Here is a 16,949-nt window from a genome sequence, read left to right as displayed (position 1 = left end):
AACTAATTGGGTGGAGTAGAATGTGGTAATATGTGACATGTCATATTATAGTAAAGATCACTCTGAAACTTGTTTACCTTTTAAGTACCCTGACAGTTCAGTTCAGCTTAGCTGATGACTCCACTAACAATGGTAGGTTGCTTACCTCATTTCCAGCTATAATTGCCATGTTTTTGTTTTATGCATGTCTTAATGTTTATCCTGTTGATTAGTACGAAGTGGTGTCTAGTTTCTTCTCATGTGTTTAGTTTTGCTTAATTGTGTTTGTTTTGTTTGTGCGACTAATTGTGTGTTTTGTCTGTTGCAATGCATAGTTGCAGTGCAATTGTTTGAGCAATAAAACCTTCATTCAGTTGACTTCTGGCTTACTTCAATGGGTCTGGACTGAAACTAAACTAAAGGTAAAAGTTTTTTATTACTTATGAAAACTCACAATCTTTTGAACTTGTATTATCTTCAAGCAGTGGGTGTGGGATGGGAATGACCCCTGATCCACAAGGAGCTAAGATAGAAAGGACAACAAATAAGTTTTGGTTGGGTGTGAAAAGTGGGTATATGCTTCGGCTCAGCCACCCCTTCAAAAAAGGGAAAAGAGCCTTTTGATATATGTATGTATTAACTATCTTTTGAGAACATATCATGCATAGACTGCATACCAATAAGAACATCCTCCAGATCAAGATCCAACTGGACCATACAAGAAATATACATGGTCTGAGCAATTTTAAGATGTCTAGCTAAAAATGAGAAGTTATATGTAAAAATAAAAATGCCAGGCCGTTATGACTAGTGGCCTAGTCAATAATTCTTAGCCACATTGTGCCAAGTCATAGAATATGAAAATAAATATTAAAACTATAAAAAGATGCCTATAGTATTTGTTATATGCTTGTCTAAATCATTTTTGAAATTATATGTGTTTGATTAGACTACATTATCTGGTAATCTATTCCACCAATTTACCACTCTCTTACAAAAGAAATGTTGCCTACCTCTAGATTTCTTAGTTTTGTAGCTATGACCCTTTGTTCTGTTATTTTCTAACACAAAAAATCTGGATAAGGTCACCACCCAATCTCCTACCATAAAGGATATAGATTCAATTCTTTCAGTCTGTCTTCATAAGGTAAGTGAATATAAGGAATTAGTTTAGTTGCTCCTCTTTGCATACATTCCAGTAAATGAGGAGACCATGTTTGGACACAGTACTCTAAAATAGTACATTTTCATATTACTCTTTTAGTTTTGTAATCAATACTATAGGATAAAGGGTAAAACAAAGTTCAGCTTTGAGTGCAGCACTAGATGAATTATATTTGACAGTAAATGACAATATAGTAACATTTTCAAAATCACAATCAATACAGTTCAGCCAAAACAAAGCTTTTTTCTCCCTCTAGATCTGACATCCTCCAATCGTTTAATAACCTCCTGACTTCCCTTACCTCCTTCTTGACCATAAGCTTCTAACAAAGCAGAAAGTATCTCCTCCGAGTTGGGATGAGTACTTAAAATTGCTCTTTCCAAAACATAAAGATCAACAGCTTTGTCCTCAGGTTTTTCTTCCATATAGCTTAATCCAAAGTCAATTAGTATAATGTCTGAATTTTGGTATGGTTCAACAAGTAGTAAGTTTGAAGTAGTTAAGTCACCATGTATGATATGATTAGAATGCATGCGTGCAATTACAGCTCCAATTCTCCTTGCCATGCCAAGTAGCTCCGTACTGTTCATAGCCACATTCCTTTTCACTGCACTGTAAATAAAGTTCCTGACTGTTTCACTCTTAGGAATAAGTTCCATGATGATTTCATTTGTTTCCCAGTCAATAAAGTAGACAGTTGGGGTTCTGATTCCATACATTCTACAACGAGTCAAAGCTCTTGCTTCAGCTTTTATTCTTTCTTTTGTGATGTTTGTATCAAGGACAGGATGACGATACTTCTTTTTGAAGCGTTCCTTGATGACCACATCTTTGCCAAGCCAAGAACCTGTGTATACTCGACCTTCTGCACCTTGAACAAGTAAGCACCTCTGAATTTCCATGGTTCTGCAAAAGAAAGGTGACTAAAGTACAAATATTCATTTATGAACACAGAAAAAATTGGTAAATTCATTAAAACATAATAGAACCAATCAATCCATTACCCTCAGTCTCTCTTGCAAGAGATCCATGACTTCCTATTAACCACTGATGGCCACTGGATTGGTCCATTTTTTTGTTCAATCAAGAAAGATACATTGTGTTGTTGTTTGCATAAGGCAAGAGTAAGGCAGTGTACAATGATGTGTTCTGTGTCTTCTATGTAGTGACTGCATGTGGGACAATTTGAACTAGGCCTATTCTGTGTTGGTACTGTTTCAGTGCTAGGTAGTGATCTCAATGGAGTCATAATGAGAAACAAGTATTACTTATGTATCCTATTCTAGGTTTTTATTTTTGTCATATATATTTTGGAGCTGAAAGAAATTTCTTCTATGCAATTCAAATAATATAGTGATTTCCAACAATACATACTATACCGGTAGTTGTAATCAATCACTGATCCAGCAGGAAAACTAATCCATTACAGCAGTAATGTATGTTACTCCTGCAAACATAACGTATATCAAGCTGGCAACCATGACAATATTTTGATCATTCTTTTGAAAGGACTTAGACTACACAAACTGAAGGCCTTGGGAGTAACTAGCAAGTTGGGTCAGTGGTTGCCATGAAAGGAACAGCATCAAAACTGTTTTCAAAGATAAGTTGTGTCCCACAGGGCTCCATACTGGGCCCATTCCTGTTTCTAGTTGTTGTTGTTGCTGTCGTTCCCTAGACTGTCTGTCCGAGCAGTCCCGTCTCCCCAAGGAATGCCACAGCCCCTGATATCCACCCTTCTGAATCCTCTCTCCCACAAAAGGACAGAGTCCACCTGGCCAGACTGTGGTGCGGCCACCACCCAGCACTTCTAAGCTACCAGAAGAGGCTGGATGACTGCATTGTGAACAGCTGCCCTGTTTCTAGTACTCATCAGTGACATCAAAAGCATAGTAAAACACTCCAAAATATCCTCTTTCACAGACGACCCCAGAGTCACTAAAGAAATAAGAGGGACTGAAGACAATCTCCAGAATGACGTTGAAAACATAATACACCTAGAATGTAAACAATATGAAATTCAACAAAACCAAATTTGAACTGATGAAGTATGGCAAATGCCTCACAAATAATATCCAACCCTACACCACAGCTCATAGTAAGATCATGAACAATGCGAATGTAGGAGACCTGTAAGTAATGCTGGGAAAAGATGGCAAGTTTACCACACACACTGACAACATTGCTGACAGTGCCAGGAAATTAACAGGATGGAATCTCAGAACATTTACATCAAGAAACAAGGATTGCATGATTAAACTATGGAAGACCCTGATACCATCTAAACTTGAATACTGCTGCCAACTGTGGAACCCAGGCAGTATAGAGATAAACTTCAGTGTCCAAAGAACCTTCACCAGCAAGATTGAGTGTGTAAAATGTATGAACTACTGGGACCGACTCAATCACCCCAAACTCTGTTCACTCCAAAGGCACAGAAAATGGTACCTGATCATTTACTTATAGAAAATGCTGGAGGGCCATGTACCCAACAATGGAATGACACCCTGCCAAGAAAGGATGAGAGGGGGATCTTGATATGTTGAAGGAATCACTAGCAGCATCAGGAGCACCATATCTCTTCGAGTAAACTCCTTCACCAAAGTGGCTCCCAAGCTCTTCAATAGTCTTGCCAACTACCTGAAGAACACCACATCCTGCACATTGGAAGTATTCAAATGATAGCTGGATGCCTTCCTACACACAATTCAAGACACACCTTCCACACCATTCTATAGTATCACGTGGAACCACTACAAGCTGGTACATCATATACCACTTGACTGGAGGCAACATGACCAGGGAGGAGGCAGCAGCAGTTCCCCTAGCTGAGGCATGTTTGCCAAAATTCTGTAAGGTAACATGAGGTAACATAAAATAGACCTTGATTACAATTAACATACACTGGAAATATGCAAATCTTTTGTCACTGGTTCAGATGTCAATAACATGTATGGCAATCAATTGATATATCAATAATTGTTAAAGAATTCTGTATGTATTACTTCTGAGTGGTCTGGATATTAGTTGTGATGTTACCCAGCAATAAGATAAGGCAGATAACAATGTTTTTTAGAAATCCATTTAACAAAATTATCATACATTGGTACAACATTTAGCAATTAGTGTTCAATGTAGGATTTTGTAAACTTCATTACTTTTTCCTTGTACTTGTCTTACCATCTTATGTGTGCTTCTGTAATATGCTGGTTTTGACCTCAGTCTTAATATACTGTATGGGGCTACAGGTGACTACAGGTGACTACAGGTGACTACTACCTGCCCTGTTGGTATAAACACACAGGTGACAGGACACTTGATATCTTTGGTCACTGGACACCGGTCTCACTAATTGCCGAACAAACCGAACAAAACCGATAAAAGCCGAACAAACCTACAAAACCCAAACAAGGACGGATTTTCCTCAAACGCACACCTATATATATATATGGTTGCATTATTTGAACAATTTTCTTTAAAATGTGTGATTTCCATGTAATATGATCAAAGAGAAGTTACGTTTTTATCCTCTGCAAAATTACCGAACACAGCTACGATTCGTCCAGCCCGCCGTCTATGATCACTGGTGGTATGGATCAAACTACACTCTTTTAAGTTTCTTACTATTGTGATATTAGTGTAATAGACTGCATATAATTGAATTATTTCAACTATTTTCTTTAAAATGTGTGATTTTCATGTAATTTGACCAAAGAGAAGTTATGTTTTAGCCTCTGCAGTATGACGTAACACATTTTAAAGAAAATAGTTTAAATAATTCAACTATATGCAGTCTATTACACTAATATCACAATAGTAAGAAACTTAAAAGAGTGTAGTTTGATCCATACCACCAGTGATCATAGACGGCGGGCTGGGTCGAATCGTAGCTGTGTTCGGTAATTTTGCAGAGGATAAAAACGTAACTTCTCTTTGATCATATTACATGGAAATCACACATTTTAAAGAAAATAGTTCAAATAATGCAACCATATATATATAGAAGTGTGCATTTGAGCAAAAACCGTCCTTGTTTGGGTTTTGTTGGTATGTTCGGCTTTTATCGGTTTTGTTCGGCAATTAGTGAGACCCCTGGACACTGCAAATTCAGCTTCCTAGTGTAAGCTTCTCTCTATAAATCAGTACCATCATAGTCTCCTGATTTGTGTTTGCATAGCTTCTCATCACCTATCCAAACAAATTACGTTACTGGAAGGGTTAATCAGTTCTGTGGATCACATATAAATATCGTACTGCCTGTCAATATTCACTGATAAAATACCGATTCCTTGTAATGTCTCCTTTCAAGATGCATACCAAAGCAAGTCAAAACTCCAAAGCCTTCTTTTTGCTATAATTTGCTGATGAGTAAATATTCCCTACAGCTCAATAAATAAATGAAAGTAAATTCATGGTGATGCTATTATTTAAGCCTCATCCCTTACATACTAATCTTAAAAATTCAAGTATCGATTATCAACAGGTTTCATGACATACCTAATGTTCATAAAGTTTTTTCTATGCAAGGTGCTGACCTATGCACGTATTTATTTAAGAACAATCCATACATCCAAACAACGAATTCACTGTATTATCCTCTTCTTCCTGGCCTATACCACGTTTCCTGTCTTCTTGTTTACTTTGAAGCGGGACATTCGTTCGTTTATATAATTCCAGAAAGATTATTCGAAACACTAAAATGAGTTATAAACTCTCATTTAAATTCTCTAAAATTTACTTAGAAATCTATAGCGATGCTCTTTTGTTTAAAGCTTCGTACAGCTTACGAGTCGGATTTTGGAATTTAGTAATGTTGATGGAGGGGAACATCCGCAACAGTTGTAAAAGGATGCGCTGACAGGACTCTCTCGTGATTTAATACTAAATATCAAAATGACTTCCATCAAGCAGAAGATCCCAGGTGTCCTTGGGGCCCGTCGAGGCACCACATTGGACCAGGAGAGGGAGAACTTTGAGAGATCACAGGTCAGTAAAATGTAGAGGCAGTGACAGTTAGCAGACTAAGTTGTTCCTGACTTCAACTCTATGCACATAGTCGAGAAACATGCAACAGTTTCACCTTGTCGCAACAATACATTTCGTAACTAAATATTGTATCCCAAAGATGATAAAATTTCATCTTTTAGATTTAATCATTCAAATAATATACTGTTCTCCTGTCATGTCATGTCACCTGTGCAAACTTCTGTCCTTTGCTGTCTAAATTTTTTTATGCAACACTTACCATCTCGTAGCATTTAATGACGAAGGCCATTTTTGGAGTATCCATAGGAAAGCTATATTAACAGGAAGGTCATGTTAGTAATAATTCCACTATTTATCTGGGGACAGTACTGTGAATTGTGATAGTCTCGAACTTCTTATTAAAGGAACCATCAAATCAGCAATCAGCATAGACATAGTATAGACACAGAATGTAATGGAAACTTGATATAGAAGAGCATAATGAAACTGTTATCAAATTGATCTGTTGAAACATATAGTTACAAACAAGTCAGTGTTTTTCTGTAATGTAAAGGCCCATACGCTTTTTACTATTTTATGATCCACTTGGTTCCATTTCTGCTCTTTTATTGGTTATACTCAAACATATATATCTATATACCAACAAGTCTATTCACCCTTAAAAGGGGTGGGACTGTGTCAAAGCAACCTACCCTACACCTATCCCACACCTATTCAAAATCCATTGCTCACCTATGAACAAGTGGTGGGGAAATAAGAAGGAACTTCATTCATTGTCCCTCCCAGCTCAGTCAGTACCTCAGGGATAAAAGATCACTCCTGTCCCTCACCACACCATTCAGGTCAAAAGCAGTGCAGAGAAAGACTGCACTTCCCCAGAAAGGCTTCACAGCCAGGCTTGATTACCCCACTGCTTCTTTATATGGTAATAATAATAATGGTAATTTTATTTGTCATTGAATCAATATACATGAAGTGCAGATAATGAAGAGAACACATAGTTCAAAATAACAATTACAATGCTGAGGATAATACAAAAAGCATATCAGCTTATTTCCATTGTGGTATTATTAAGTAAGTGCACACCTACATAATATATCTATAAAATTAAGTATCAGTTTGGTAAATTAAAATAAATCAGAGTAATATATGTTTTTCTTTGTGGAAATCAATAACAAAGAACCTTGCTAAAAGCAAATATGCTACGGTATTGATTGGAGCTGTGACAATTTAGGTTAGAGGTGCCATGTTTGTGTCTGTCTAGTCCCATCAATTACAATTTGACAATGGCAATGACTACCTTGTGCACACCAAAGTGATATATCAATATGATAAATAGTAATTTTGTCAATTAAAACATCAATCAGATGCCAAAACTGGCCATCAACATTCATCATGATGACAGTGACCCTGATGACCTCAAGTATTACAGGTACTGCATTACTAAATGCAGGTTAGGTTAGAACAGAACAGTTTAGCATCCATTAATTTCTTCGACTTAAACATCTATCAAAACAAACATTGCATATTGAAGCATTTGGTAGTATATTGATTTTAGCATTTTTTTATTATTATTATTATTAATTTCTGCCAAGAAAAGTGTATATCATGTTGATATATTATGATTTACAAAATTAGTATATAACATTCTATTTAGGTGTTCACTTCCTTAAATTTACCTATGACCCTCTTATCTACTCAAAAATATTTATGGAGCAGATTAGAAAAACATTCCTTTGAGGTGCATTATTTCTTTGCCCATGTACAACCTGTCTCAACTCACTTCTGCATTTTTCACCCTCTCATCCTTCTTCAACAGACATTGCTCTTGCATATAATGACATTTCACCACATCAATCCACCTCATTCTTGATCTTTATAATCTTCAATCTGCATGTCAGTGATCTGACAATGAAAATCAATGAGAAGTTAATATACTAAGATCAGTTATGAATATAGGCATTGGTCTGTTTAAGGAATCTCCAATTGTAGGCAATGAATGGTTCCCAGCAATTAATAAAACAGAGACACATTAACAAACCTTACAAAACAAAGCATTGTCTCTTTCATCACAATTATTCACTGTAGCACTTTCTAATCAAGCACACACCTGACCCATGACACTTTGTGGTTTCACATTCATGGTTAGATAAAGTTGGATTTTATGATTTTGGCTATTTAGAAATGTTAAAATTGATTAGATGCCTTACACCGATTATTTCTTTGCGAATGGCATGGGTCTTCATAGTTTGGAAGTTATCCCTGCCCCATAACATGCATAAATGTTGGAGATCAGATGTATTTATATTTGAAACAATGTATGTATCATACTCTAGTATACAAGGAAGGATCTACATGTGTGTGGGCCTTTTTCTTACTTTCCCATTGTCATAACCAGTTCTTAAATTCATGTATGATTCCAGTTTGTTTTATGTCATCTCGTATCCTGTAGCCAATTCTAGAAAGTTATGTAAATATATGGAAAACTGAAATGCCTCACATATGTCAGTCATTTGTTCTCCACTTACCATACTTAGTTTTAAGTGTATGTATTAGTCTTGCTTTGTATCTCATCAACAGAGAGCAAGAAGAAGTTTGTTCTTTGATTGAGAATTGATGATGATGATTTGGTTTAACATCTTAAACAACCTCTTATCAGAAAGATAGGAGGGTCCCCCTTAACTTTGTAGCGTAGAATTTAATGAATTGTGCTCTTGGTCCAACTCGTTGCAGTAGGGTTTCAACTGCCGTTACCTCAACCTCTCAAATTCCACAACAAAAGTGTGTGAAAGGCAGAACTGGATGGAGTAAATTTGTTGGGGGGAAATACAAATGAGGTAGATAGACAAAGTTAAAGGGGCATTCAGTACAAGAAGAAGGTCTGTCAAGCAGGAAAGTTAGAGGGCAACAGATAGGGGTGAGTGGAGAGTGGTTGTGAATAGATAAGAAATTGGTATAGCTCAGAGGGACTTCCTCATATCTGCTCTGTAAATTCTCAAGTAGGTGAAAGGGGAGGGTTGCCATGTAATGAATCAGTGGGGGTAAACCAGCTATGGCTGTTGGGAACTGTTGTGGAGGTGCTGTGCCTTGCTGTATTTCCTCTGACCTGAGTAGTGGGCAGGCTACAGAGATGGCCCTTCATTCACAAGGAGTTGAATAGAAGGGGTAACAAATGGGTTTGGATAGGTGTGGGATGGGTGGAGGGTGGTTATATGCTTTGATTAGACCACTCCCTTATGAAGGGGAACTTATTTTTATTATGATTGATACATGATATGATTTATGTTTTTGAATTTTTCAAAACAAGAAGTTCTGCATTTTTTTTTTTCCCTTCTTCTTTAAGCCATGGAATTATTTCCATTATATGCACCCAACTCTAGGTTCACCCTCATGGCTAGGCAACATGGCTGGTAAAGTTTAGGTTTGGGTAGAGTAGGGTAGGGCCATACAGATGCTCTTGGCATAATAATTGAATAGTAAGAGACAGAACCCCATGAATGTTGACTTTTTTCTGTATAGTACAGTGGGGTAAATCAGTCCATTGTCTTTAATGTTCAGCTGATTTTGCTACTGTGACATAATGAGATAATTAACAAGGATTGAGGGTTCTAGTATAGAAAAATGTTCCAATCAGTTTCATATGATATCCTATGGAGAGGTCAGTCTCATATTTCCTCACTCATATGTCCACACCATTTTACAAAGTTGGCCACACACTACACTGCTGCACACCATTTTGCTTATCTGCACTGCGGATATGCGGAGCAGTGTGTGGTGGTACCCAATAGTGATACTTGTTGCCTCAAGTTTTGTTGATTTAGGAACCTCCCATATTTTTGTCTGGAAAGAAACATTGGGTGGTTGTCTTTGTGGTGTTAGTGTGAGACAGTTTCTATGTCATGGCTTATATTATTAGGAAGAGGGGATGTATTTGGCATTTGTCGGCTCTTATGTGAAAAGGTGGAAGAAATACAGTTGAAGTTGATAGAGAGCTTGGGTCCTGTCTGGAAAGAAAGTGTCTGCTTCTTGGAGCTTCACCCGTAGGTGTGGGTGAAAATGTTGACAGATTTTGAAGATGGGCAGCAAGGGGATCATTCTCCCTGATGTCTGTCACATTGGACCTCATGCAGGTACCCACTGTTGATCTGGTTATGAGATGCTACCCAAAATATCCTTAACTGTACAGGAAGCATAAAAAAAAAATCAAATCCTACCACATCCCCTTCAAAGTATTCCCTGTGGGAAAGTTTACAACAATCCCAGCATTTTTGCTGCAGTTACAAGCTGTCCTGAAAATTCTTTTGTATCAATACACCACTTTCTGTTCACTAGCCTACAGTGATGTACTCTTTAGCCGTTATTCTGGTTAATTCTAAGCGATTTTGTTTGAGTCATAAAACAATGTAGCAGTAGTATTGAGACTTATTTTGATAAACCCATTCACACTGATGATGATGCAGTGCAGGATTTTAGGTCACACAAGGTGATTGTAGTTAGCTTAGGGAACATAACATCTGTAGAAAAGATGTAACATGGCATTCTGTGTCAAATTCTCTCTATTTCTTTCCTTCTCTCTCTTCTCTTGTTCCTTCTTTCTCTTCACTATTTTTTTTCATCTCTCATTTCGTTCTCTCGCTCACTCTACGGAGTTTATAACACGACGAGTCAGGAAGAGGACATGTACGAGTCGTAGCAGTAGGGAAGAGGGGTCGTTGTCGTCTTCGTCTCTCGTCGAGGCTGCTCGTGATTATCTGGGCGACATCCGGAGGGCAACTGGCCGGAAGGGTGTCATTATGTCATCTATACAGTCTTCGCTGAGGACAAAAGGCAAAGGAAAAGTACCGGTAGAGTACAGCGAACTTGCAAAGTAGAGATTAATAACGAAAGACATGCGTCGATCCAGGAAGGGGTTAGAACGGGTCGTAAAACGAAAAAGTAGAAACAACGATAATAGTATGCGATAGTGATAATGTTAATTGTTACCTTATCATCACCACTATCATCTTTATTGACACCATCATGACCACCAGAAGCCATAAACGTGATAGCAGATTCCTAAGTGAGATTGGTTCACAAGAGCCTGCAGTTACGCGCGACACTACGAGGCTCCGTGTGAGGTACAAATACTGTTGTTGTCGGCGCGATGCTCAACCTTCCCGAGGTCATTTATCACTCCATTGACGATTTGGTTCATTTAATTAACGGTTTATCACATTTATTTCCGTACAATAAAATAAATAAACGCATAGCCAGCATAAAGGCACTAAAGAAAAACAACATGAAAGTAGGGAACCACTGTTGAAATTTAGGTTTTGCACAAACTATTTTGATTTAGAAAGAAAATATACTGTACATAACGTATTACAAATTTTATGATAGTTACGGTATTGTCAGTTATCATTATTATTATTATTATGTAACATTTCATCCTATTTGAGAATCGTTAACCAAAACAATTGTTGTAAAGGAACACTCATGAATGAACGAGTTGTTGGTATAATGAATAACCTATTCACCCCGCCCCTGTCTGACATATCGTCAATTTATTAGAACGAACAACATTGAAAAGAGTTAATTAGTGCCAAAAGACTCGTCATATATTCACCACCGGCCTCCATTTGTTTCTTCGCGGGAATTTTTGTTTGTTTGTGGATATTTCAAGCGTAACAGACCGTAAGCATTGATAATAGGTAGAGAAGGTTTTAGGAGTGATGTGGCACGACCGGGGCAGGTAGAAAGAGTCGTGCATGTTATGGTATTGGGAGAGTACCTTTGTCCAATAGTGAACTTCGAGTGACAGATGGATTACAAATCTAAATCAGTTCACGAGGCGTTCTTTTACGATTTTTTTTATTCAATGTGTGTGTGTGCGCGCGCGCGTCCAAGTTGTGTTCATTGCTGTGCTATGTTCACGTGGCTGCCGCCGTGAATCATTCACTGCGTGTAATGAACATTCCACTGTTGGCTGTGGTTTTCCTATGCTGTTGTTGAACACTTTTTTTCTCTCTAGTAGTTTGCGACTGGGAAACGGGCAAATTGAACAACCAATGATAAAGAAAATAAATGTGTTTTGGTTTATATCTATATTAGGGCCCTTTACTATCATATTGTCATTATCATCCCAATTATCATAATGGATACCGATAGCCTTATCGTAATCAGGATACAGAGCTCAGGACCAGGTGGAGGAACAATATAAAGTGTTGGAAAAGGAAGAGCTTTATTACGAGACGTATAATTAAAGGAAGTGAAGACAAAAGGTAGGAAGAAATAGAAAAATGGAGGCGAGGGAAGAAAACGGAGGAGCCAGGGGACGTTGTTGTGCCCGAGCTCTGTAACGGCTTCTGTCGTGTGTTGTTTGCATGTTGAAAGAACTGTTCATAAAACTTCTAGAATATGATGTTTATGTTGATCGCTCAAATAAAGTGATAAGTTGTATACAAAAGTCACTTGACGTGTATATATGATAACCTTTGGATTTGAATTGGACTGGTCATGCGAATATCCGATGTATAGTCCCGGCACCAGGGAGGGGAAAAAGTTTGTAGGTGGTGTGAAGGAAAAAAATGGAGACGGACAAAGGACTATGAAGAAAGATGCCCGAAGCTTGTCGAAAGAAAAATAGTGATAACTTCTGGCACGAGTTAAAGATAGCGAGGAAGACAAGAGAGATAGACATCATGGTTTAAAGATAGAATGGATATATAAATAGTCCTGATTTCCAAATCACAAAGTGAACAGGAAGTGGAACTTGCAATGGGGGGAGGGGGCGGAAGGGAGGAAGGTGAAAGGCGTACTTTTTTAGTTTGACTTCATTATAGATTGAAAATATATCACAATATAGATACTATTGGTTAGTGTGCGCTTGCGTGGTGGTCCTTGGGACACCCGCCTGAAGCCCAGTTACAAAGGATTACAAAAGAGGAGCATGCCGATGGAGACCTTTTGGTCCATAACTAGGTCGGATGCGAAAAAATTATAATAATGATGAATAAAAATTATAATATAAGTGATAAATAGAACAGGGAAAATTAAATAATAAACAGGTAAATAGTTCGTCCACATTTGGAATACGCTGTTTCCATATGGTCACCGAATCTCATTAAAGACATTGACAGACTGGAAAAAGTACAACGGCGAGCCACAAAACTGATTCCAAATATCAAAAATAATGAAAATCGACTAAAACATATGAATCTGTTTTCCCTAAAAAAAAGCGTAGACTCAGAGGTGACTTGATACAGGTCTTTAAAATTCTAAAGGGAATTGACAACATCAAAAGTGACAAAAATTTCACACTGAATGAGAATCAGACAAGAAACAATGGTCTCAAACTGTCCGGAAATAGATTCAATTTGGAAGTGGGTAGATACAACTTCGCCAACAGTGTTGTTAATGAATGGAATAAACTTCCTGCAGATGCAGTGTAATGTAGTTAAGTTCGAGGCTTTAAAAATCATTTAGATAAACACCTAAGTAAGATGCTGTAATGATTATCATTTATTTTATATTATTTGTTTTTGTTTTGTTATCATTTGTCTATTTGATTCTCATTTATTATATGTCAATTTATTATTATTTACTATTTACCTGCTTGTTTATTATTTAACTATACCTATGCATTTATTTATGTATTTGATTTGTTATTTACATTATTATAGTTTTTATTTATTCATTTATTATTATGATTTTTTTTTCGCATCCGACCTAGATATGGACCAAAAGGTCTCCTGTCGGCATGATCCGCCTTTGTAATCCTTTGTAAATAGTAAATAATAAATTTACATAGATAATAATAAATGATAACCAAGCAAATAATAAACAGACAAGTAATAACAAACAAATAAATATTATAAAATAAATGGCAGGCATTACATCTTGCTTAGGTGTTTATCTAAACGAATCTTAAAGCTTCGAACTGAACTACATTGCACTGCCTGTGCAGGAAGTTTATTCCATTCATTAATTATACGGTTGGCGAAGTTGTTTACACCCACTTCCAAATCAAATCCATTTCCTGACAGTTTGAGACTATATTTCTTGTCGGATTCTCATTCAATGTGAAACTTTTGTCACTTTTGAAGTTGTCACCCTTTAGAATCTGTTCACTGGCTGTCACGTCACACGGGACCCCCCCCCCCTCTCTCTCTCTCTCTCTCTCTCTCTCTCTCTCTCTCTCTCTCTCTCTCTCTCTCTCTCTCTCTCTCTCTCTCTCTCTCTCTCTCTCTCTCTCTCTCTCTCTCTGCTTGTGTGTGTGTGTGTCTGAAGCCGTGGTTGTGGAGAATCGTTTAGTGTAAATAGCAGGCACGTTTGATGACGGGGAAGAATTTTGATGAACGAAATGGTGACGTGACGAGGAGATCGCGTAATGAATAGTTTGGATCTGCTCGAAGTGGAACATTTCAAGAGGATTCTTCTCATTTTAAGATTTTTAAATTAATTTTTATTAACTCCGAGATAAAATGTCAAATACGTTTTTTATTTTGTTAGTATGATTCATCACTGTCTTGGATCACATGTTGGACTTGTGATCGATTGCTGTTACCTTCCCGGATGAGAGCTCTTGAGTTCATATATGGCCTGATCTATGGTAAATACACATGCACACACATATACACACAACTCCTTGCCCACCAGAGTTGGAGTGCCGGCTCACAGTGCAGCGATACTGAGCTTTTTGAGCTCTGGGCGGAACTCGAACTCTGATCCCTGAATTAGCGTTCGAGAATTGTACCGCTGTACCGTCAAGGTGTGTGTGTGTGATTCACCACCATGGTTTGGATCACGTGTTGGACTTGTGATCGACAGCTATTTCCCTCCCGGAAGAGAGCTCAGAGCTCATATATATGACCGATCTATGGGTAATGCTGTGACCTTACACGCACACCCAACTCCCCGCCCACGAGAGTTGGAGTAACGACTCGTAGCGCAGTGATACTGGAATTATTTCAGCCCTGGGCGGAATTCGAACTCGGACCACTGTAGCAGCGGTTGCGAACGCTACCACTGCGCCGTGAAGTCGTGTGTGTGTGTGTGTGTGTGTGTGTGTGTGTGTGTGTGTGTGTGCTCGCGCGTTTGCCTACGATCGATCGATCGATCGAAAGTCATTCGCTGAAGAGGGATTGATCCCAGCATAAGACCTTTTCTGTTTGTGAAGAGGAAGAGGAGGTCGAGGAAGAGGAGGAGGAGGAAGGGGGTTGGGAGTGGAGGATTAAGGATGGCGAATTTTCTCTTCCTTTCCTTGTGTAATAGACACGCCACTCCTCCTTCTTATTTAGGTCATGCAAAGTGTTTCAGGGCCATGCTAGGTCACAAGGAAAATGCCTGAGGTGCGTAGGTCGCACAGGACGGTTTGGTGTGAGCATGACCGTATCATTGCGTGATGTTCGTCTGTTCTTCATCTTGATGACGTCATTCGTCACCATTGGGTTGCATAAGGTATACAGTGACGGTACATAAGTCCAACAGGTGGCCTCTTGGTCCATAACAAGGTCGGATACGGACATAATAAGATAGAATGTAAATGTTTACAAACAAACCTTGCCAGTCCCCTTACCGTCTGTTTCTCTCCGTTCTCTACCCATCAGGCCCTATGGTCGCCTTCTCGTAACCCCCAACTCTCGCCTATCCTATCTGTGTAGTCCGCTATCAATAATGTATTACTATTTTGACTGAACAAGACTGCATGCATATCAAACGGACCCGAATACGCTCTAAGAGTATTTAGGCGTTGCCGGGTTCAGATACAGAGGAAAAAAAAAAGAGAACAATTGTTGTGTGATGAAGCTGCATCAGTGACTCATTGTCCCTTGGAGTGGCTTCATGTGCACTCACTCACTCACGGGCGGGCGAGGATCTTGCGTCGTGTGTGCGTCAGCGTGACTCACTGGTTACAGTAACGAGAGGTGTTGTTTGCGGTCATTTTTTTTAGGTCAGATTCGAATGCCCTCGGGGTTGTATACGAGGAGAAAGACGGTCGCCCGAACTAAGTGAAGTTGCGAGAAAACTTCTGGTGATTAAGTAGTATTTCCGGTAGAAGTAGTCCCACCGGTGGGGAGGGGGGCATAGGGGTGGAAGGGTGGTTAAGGAGTAGGGGAACTACGGCAGGGGAGGGGGTCTGTCTATAGGGGCAGAGTGGGAGCTTAATCCCTTCTCCTACCCCCCCCTCAACACAGACCATATATTTACCAATGAGGGGGGGTGTCGTCCACATAGGTGAATAAAATCGCCTGACGACAGCCTGAATGAAAAGGACTCGCGGCACTGATGGGGGTATAGTTGGCCTCGTGGTGACGCGCTTTTCTGATTTTGTTCTGGTTGACATAAGGCGATTTGATTCAGGTGAGATAAATACATTATAGTTTGTTCCACCTTTGGCTGAGTTATGCAAGCGGGCGCATGTATACAGTACAAGTGTGGGAACATATGTGGAAGCTGGCAATCCACCTTCGATTGTGCACCTGTGCCTCTGAGTCATGGTAACTATTACCCACCTCAGTGCATCCGGCAACACTCCTTCACCCGGAAGTATACGTCATCTGGCATCAACCTGAATGAAATTGGGTATTTAAGACAATTTAGGTAAAGGTTAAGTAAGGTGTGAGACTGGATTGAGTAAGGTTAGTTGAGGTTAGATTAGGTAGGTTAAGGTGAGATTAGATAAGGTTAGGTGAGTTGATGTTAAATTAGATATGGCTAGATTAGGTATTGGCAAATATTATATATATATATATATATATATATATATATATATATATATATGTGTGTGTGTGTGTGTGTGTGTGTGTGTGTGTGTGTGTGTGTGTGTGTGTGATGGCAA

At 38.7% G+C, this 16,949-nt stretch overlaps 2 protein-coding genes across 9 annotated transcripts in view; one reads left to right on the top strand and one right to left on the bottom strand.

Annotated features, from left to right (window-relative positions):
* Positions 1 to 1,288: 1,288 nt before the first annotated feature.
* Tcs5 (TP53 regulating kinase) lies at positions 1,289 to 5,803 on the bottom strand. 3 transcript variants are annotated; one of them, XM_076173553.1, is made up of 3 exons: positions 5,642 to 5,801; positions 4,325 to 4,428; positions 1,289 to 2,050 (listed from the first exon to the last, which is right to left on the bottom strand). In XM_076173553.1, exon 3 carries the CDS (start codon positions 2,044 to 2,046, stop codon positions 1,369 to 1,371), a length of 678 nt encoding a protein of 225 aa, XP_076029668.1. In that variant the 5' UTR covers positions 2,047 to 2,050; positions 4,325 to 4,428; positions 5,642 to 5,801; the 3' UTR covers positions 1,289 to 1,368. The 3 variants fall into 3 exon arrangements, with proteins under 3 accessions (XP_076029668.1, XP_076029669.1, XP_076029667.1); XM_076173554.1 differs by lacking the exon at positions 4,325 to 4,428 and adding an exon at positions 3,633 to 3,801; XM_076173552.1 differs by lacking the exon at positions 4,325 to 4,428 and having other exon boundaries at positions 5,642 to 5,803.
* A 150-nt stretch (positions 5,804 to 5,953) lies between these two features.
* Hip1 (Huntingtin interacting protein 1) overlaps positions 5,954 to 16,949 on the top strand; it is an 89,917-nt gene continuing 78,921 nt past the window's right edge. For all 6 annotated transcript variants that reach the window (XM_076173551.1, XM_076173547.1, XM_076173545.1 and 3 more), the window contains exon 1: positions 5,954 to 6,130. In XM_076173551.1, coding sequence (XP_076029666.1) covers positions 6,038 to 6,130 — 93 coding nt within the window. In that variant the 5' untranslated portion in view covers positions 5,954 to 6,037. The remainder of the gene's footprint in view (positions 6,131 to 16,949) is intronic.

Source organism: Oratosquilla oratoria, chromosome 34, assembly GCF_046742065.1.
Source record: "Oratosquilla oratoria isolate Oo_2021 chromosome 34, ASM4674206v1, whole genome shotgun sequence".
Classification (NCBI taxonomy): Eukaryota; Metazoa; Arthropoda; class Malacostraca; order Stomatopoda; family Squillidae; genus Oratosquilla; species Oratosquilla oratoria.
The sequence above is the reverse complement of the archived record's forward strand: the minus strand, read 5'-3'. Positions and strand labels throughout refer to the sequence as shown.